The sequence below is a fragment of the Fibroporia radiculosa genome (genome assembly GCF_000313525.1).
Source record: "Fibroporia radiculosa TFFH 294 genomic supercontigs, scaffold6336, whole genome shotgun sequence".
In the NCBI taxonomy this organism is placed as follows: Eukaryota; Fungi; Basidiomycota; class Agaricomycetes; order Polyporales; family Fibroporiaceae; genus Fibroporia; species Fibroporia radiculosa.
Genome location: NW_012133767.1, coordinates 1 through 6234, shown reverse-complemented (window position 1 = coordinate 6234; position 6234 = coordinate 1). Strand labels below are relative to the sequence as shown.

Genomic DNA, 6234 nt, shown 5'->3' with positions numbered 1-6234 from the left:
TGGCAGTGACTAAGAGTATGCTGTCTATGAGATCGTGAGTCTATCGCATTCCATTTGCCACTCTATCCTATCGACTCACTTGACACTGAGGCCGATGTTCGCAATGTTACTCTGAGCAATGGTTCTCTTCCCAGATTCTGATGAGTGTCCTAGCTTGAGTGACGCTACTGACTCGGCACTGCCAGTGACAATCACACGTGAGTATGGATTAGCAGGCCTCTTCGCGAAATTTGGATACCACTCCGGCTTCTCGACCCACCCCCAACCTCTTTCATCCAAAATACATCGAACCTCGACTGCATGAACTCTTGTTTTTACTTGCCATCCGTCCTACTATGATTCGTAGGTCGCCTGCGCAAAACTTGAAGGAGAGGAGAGCTGCCAGTGCCGAGGTGGCTACGTGACAACATGTAGTGACGCGTGTTTCCTCGCGATCACGGGGCTTTGTCGCAGCGCATTCCGTCACGGCAGACTCCACGGCCCACGGCTGACCAGTCTACCATATCCTAGAGTGCATTACTTATACCCTAATGTGATAGCTTCGGCTACTCATCCTGCTGTAATTCACGAATCGTACCTCACTTGGGCGCAACTTCAGGTGTGTTTCCGATCATATGCTCAGCTGAACATGATACCAAGGGCCTCAGAGTCTGAGAGGTGAACGTGCAAGTCCCGACAGTAACCTGATGTGCAGACCGCAGACGAATCCATGCAGACGGGCGATGCAGTGAACCCAAACAACACCGTCGATGCAGACCTATTTCAAATTCTATTTCCTCCTCCCCTTCGCAAATAACGCAACAGCTGGGTCTTCGACCTTGAATCTGAAACACTCCCCCGTTCACAGCCTCGTGACAGACCACACCAAGGCCCAAAACTGCGTCCCAGGCAATACGGGTCCCCTCATGTCCCGCTTGACGTTGATGAGCGTGGCCTCGACGCGAACCGTGCCTTTCGGAAATATCTCCCCGTCCCATAATGCGGCCCAACTCTCAGGACAGTGGCAGAACATGTAGTTCCCTCGTGCATTCGGCGCGCCTTGCTCAATGCGCAGGCCCTTCTCGGGACGCCCACCGTGCACGCCAAAGATGACTGACCCAGGCTCCGGAGAGAGCAGTCCTGCGACTGCTCGGGAGAGCGCCGTCTGCGTCGGCTCATCGAAGAGGTGAAAGAAAGACGACGCGTGGATTGCGGAGACATGACCTCGCAGCGGAGACAGCGTCTCGAGTGTGGTCAGGGCTGGTGCGGCCTCGGCAGGTGGCGAGGTGAAGATGGGACCGGGCTCGAGGAAGGCTGCGTCGAGCGCGTCCCCGGGAAGGAACTTGACTGGAAACGACGAGGGTGTAGAGTTGAAGAGATGGTGGCCGAGGTCCCAAAATTCTGCCTTGAGGTCCGATGCAAGAGCCTGGTGGGCAGGAAATCCATCGACAATGGCCTTGCGCACGTCGTTACCGACTATATGTGCATTGAGAAAATCAATCACGTCTAAACGTGGGGCAAGAACTCACAGCAGCATCCAATGTCGAGGAACATCGCTCCTGCACGCTTCTGTCCGAGCTCAAGGAGTTGTTTGTATGCGGGCAAGCGGGAAATCTTGAGTCTGTCGACACGTCCATATCGTCAGATTCTGCTAGAATAGTCCTAGCGCACAAACATACTTGGTGAAAGCAAAGCGGCGGATACACGGATATGGATAGACCTGCAGACCGGATCCAGCGTGGTGAGCATTGCATCAAAATGGTGGCTCATCCCCTTCCCCTTCGTCGAGAAATGGGCCTCGTAGGGACGTAGTACTCCACTCCATACATCGGACTGTACGCAAATTAGACGAACGAGCTAACTCACTTTGTATGCGTCCTCCTGGGCTTTCATAATGTGTCTCTTAAGCTCACCTTCATTCTGGATACCTGTCTGGGCCTTGAAGAAGGCGAGCTCATCCTCCTGGAGATTATAATATTGTTCGTCGAGTGCGCCACCTTCGAGGACATTCACGGGAGTCTCTTTCTTGGTCGTCTCGAGCACGGCGGCAATAGTGGTAGTCGTTGTGGTGGAGCCTGCCATAGTGAGTCTGCGCAGTATGTTGTAGTCTGCCTGGTGAACTTGACTGATAGTTACTCGATCATATATACTCCGCAATGACCTCTAGTCGATGACTGTGCCGACGGATCGGGATCCGGCAGTGCTCTGCCGTTGAAGATCGGCCCCGGGATTGCATACAGCACAGAACGCGGAGGCTGAAAATATTGTTCACAAGATCATGGCGATCTCAGCAGATGTCGGCGGTGACTTGTTTTCAGCGAGTCACTTTTGGCATGATTTGTGGAGCTGTCTTCGACTACCTTTTTGGAATTTCGAGAATTGACCGCGAAAAACATTCACTGGACTTTATTCATGAGCTCATGCATGAGATGGGCATTGTGGCTGATTAAGACGACATGTTCAATTACGGATGTGGTCATAAATGTTACCTGCTTTGTGATCTGCCAATGTCTCAGCTGGAGATGAGTGTGGACATTGATGGTTGTTACTTTGGATGGATTTTGATTTCTATGTTACTGTAATCCATAATTTTCTCTACAATATGATGTCAAGAAATGTCAATCACTATTGATTGCTGGTAGCTCTTCTCTTTTCTATATTGTACATGTGATTGAGTGACATATCTATAGTAGGGAGGCATTGGAAGCAGATAATCTCAGAGTATTTGGGACAATACATACATCAGACTTTCTATGCTATTCCCACAAGTACTGGTGTATATATGCATTTTGTGAGTTCAGATATGAGATTGAAAGGCCTGATTGGAATGATTGTCAGTCTTATGATGTCTCTGCAGCTGAATGACATAAGCATTTCAATAATCAGTAAAATTACAATACAGTAGAACATACCAATGACATTGGTAGTTCTTCATCTGCTGAGCTCCCTGTGATTAATCCTGGACCAGCAAACTCTAGGGTGTTTGTTTGCACATGCATGCCAGCTGGTGAGTTCAAGGCAATGGTTATGCCCTCTCCTTCCATTTTTTGCCTGCTATTTAGTCTAGCAAAATTGATGAGCTATAAAAAACATACAAGAAACACATTGTCTGCTTACATTGCAATAAATGTATTCATAAAAGCTATATGATTCATTAATTATAATTTTCCAAGTTTTAAAATATACTGTAACAACATACCATTTGGAATAAGTATTGCAAATAGATATGAAACAGTGGCCATGTAGCTTCCAAAAGATTCAATTTGATACTGTTGCATTGATTACATGTCAATACTGCAAATATGGTTTAAGTAAGATCTGACCACTTACTGCAATAAGAGATGCAGTACACAATAGCCTGCACAACTACAGTAAGACATTGGTTTTTCCCAAGAGTTTTCAAAATTATATACAGAGGGATTAGTCCTGTTACAATTGTGTACAATGTTAACTTCTGTAACATTTTTTGTGTTCTGAAAGAAATATATATGTATCAAACATAGATAATATCAAAATTTAACAAACCTAGGAATGCTTGAATGACATTGATAAAGTTGAATACTGATGGCAACAGAAGTTATAAAGTCTATCACAAGAGAACTAGCATTGGATGCAATTGACATCCACTAAAAACAAAAATATTTTATGGTTCTATAATTCATTCAATAGACTATAGATGCTTACATATGTTAGCTGAAAATCAGGTCCATTAGAGTTAAGACTGTTAATAAAGTAGTCAGCACTTGAAGTAATCTTCTGTGAGAACTCTTACAAATCTATTATTTGTACTAGCAGCTGGGATTAGTAATAATTTTAAAGCAATGAATTATACTTTACAAACCAATTGCAAGTCCTATCTGAGATAAGAATATTTCTGTTTTTCTGAAACTATGTACAACTTACCTAAAGGAAACAGAGAAGATAATGCCTTTAGAGTGAGCTGTAGTAAGTACTATTTTACCCCATGATAGATTGCAAACATACAACAAATGCAGCAATAAGTATCCATTTGGGATTGACTACAAATATAATTTTCAGAAAACAAAATATAAAACAGATAACACTTACTCACTAGACCAAATTCTATGTGCCATAAAACTAATAGCTAGCCATAAGCTTTTACACAGAACTTGAATAAATATGAAATATGTACATATGAACAATTGCAGGTACAAGAGCCTTACAATAATTAAAAGATGAGATGTCTATCAAGGTGATATTACTTACTGAAAACAGTGGAGAAATCTAATAAATGCATTGTTAACATCCTCATGTGAATAAGAATATAAATTATACATACTGCAATGCCCCTATAAAATATACTGTAATTCAGTAAAGGTAGATCTTTAATTCAAAAAAAACCTACTTAGGTACTCCCTCAAGAGCCAGTGGATTCATGAAGTCCACCACAAGGTCAAGATAAACACTGCTTGCAAATAGAGCAAGACATGCTGTATTTAGACACCTGTAATCTATAAGTGTAAAGCAAGTATGAATGTAATATATAGTCACCATAAAACCACAACCTGAGCTGAATATTACTTCAGAACCCCCATACAATATCACAATATCTCATACCATAATCTTGAGATACATTCTGTCTTTTGGGAAAAATATAAACTGTCAATATGTATCAGTTTTTTACATTCAGTTCAAGAATGAGGCTGTGGACATACATAGTCAAACATCTGTACAAGGGTAACACCATAGTACCTAATTAGATAATCTCATCAGTGATGCTTGGCTATGATATAGTAGTATAATGATACTATACACTGCATCAAACAACAGTCCAATGAATAGGACCCCTAATGTAGGATTGAGGTTTATCTCTGGAATGGGCACAGACATGATAACGAAGGTCAAGGCTCGGTATCTAAACTTGAACTGCACACCTTTATATGCTCAAATTATTAAACTGCATAGCCTACATATAAACAGTACATGAATGGAATCATTGATGTGTTTGGAGCATCAGAAAGTGAAGATTCATTGACTGATGATAGAATTCTTCTAACGACGACCCAGACTATTGGTACAATGTGACAACGCAATCTTCGCGTCGGAAGGTGCAAGTTGAGACTCAGTTGCGCGGAATTCGAAGAGACGCGCTGCATAGCCTATGAATACCGCCCTAGTACGGCCTTACACACTCAGATGCACACAAAGCCTCGCTGCGATAGAGCAGCTTCTAGACTGCTTAGTTCTATGACAGAAGCATACCTGGCAGATGAGCGAACAAGGGGGGAAGCGATGTGGGCTACGCACCTGACCGCAACTTGATACTATATTTGGCTTGACAATGAAATTGGAGTACAAGCCACTCTGAGCTAGTGCAAACCGTGACCAAGCTGTATGCTGCTGGACATATAAGTAAGTACAACGTGTGTCCAGACGCTATGAGGCGGCTCACGTCGACAGATCCATAATGTGACTTGTCTCGGAATGGGAAAACAAATCCACGCCTTTGGAAATGGGGCCAATGCACATTTGTCGAGTCATCATTATGTTCCCTCGAGCGGGCATCATGTCAGGCGGAAGCATTAAATTGCAGGTCGTGGGATGTGCCAAAACATCGTACAAGGTTAGCAGGCTCCTTCCTAGCTAATTTCGGATTCTAACTCGGAGCAGCCTTGGCTTTGCATCTCAAGTTGGACGTTTCTTCGCTGAGGTTTCCCATAGTGCCCTGCTGCTCAACTTCCAGATCTGACAAAGCTTATCCAACATTGCCTGCAATTGCCACTGTGCTGCACCACCAACGGCATCCAATTTGACCTTGCCAGCGTTCACGTTCCTACGGAATCCTGCCTGGGTATCCACTATCTTCTCTGTGCTCATGTGGCCGTTCTCTGCCTATCCGGAGGTCGCTATAGGTGGCCTGCACACAAAGTATGACTATATCATCATCGGTACGCATGTCGCATCGGCATTGTGTGTTGCCTCACCGAAAGGACACTCGCAGGAGGCGGAACCGCGGGCTGCGTCCTTGCGAATCGCCTTAGTGAAAACCTATCTACAACCGTTCTCCTTGTTGAACGTGGTCCCCGAGCAGATTCATGGCCATCACGAGTACCGCTCTTGTCGTCCGACTTCCCTTCAGATACTCTGCGGACGCGACAATTCCATAGCTCAGAGCAGAAGACGATGCTCAAGACATTCCCCCTGTGCACGGGACAGGCTCTGGGAGGGAGCAGTCGAGTGAATGCTATGATTTACGCTCGTGGGTTGCCTGCTGAGTATGACAGGTGGAGTGAA

The 6234-nt window shown here is 44.7% G+C and overlaps 1 protein-coding gene across 1 annotated transcript; it reads right to left on the bottom strand.

Annotated features, from left to right (window-relative positions):
* Nucleotides 1-841: 841 nt before the first annotated feature.
* Nucleotides 842-2061, bottom strand: FIBRA_09021 (uncharacterized protein; the record flags this gene model as incomplete). Its single annotated transcript, XM_012330620.1, has 4 exons — nucleotides 842-1455; nucleotides 1509-1600; nucleotides 1655-1812; nucleotides 1846-2061. 4 exons carry the CDS (start codon nucleotides 2059-2061, stop codon nucleotides 842-844), a joined length of 1080 nt encoding a protein of 359 aa, XP_012186010.1.
* Between the last annotated feature and the right edge of the window lie 4173 nt (nucleotides 2062-6234).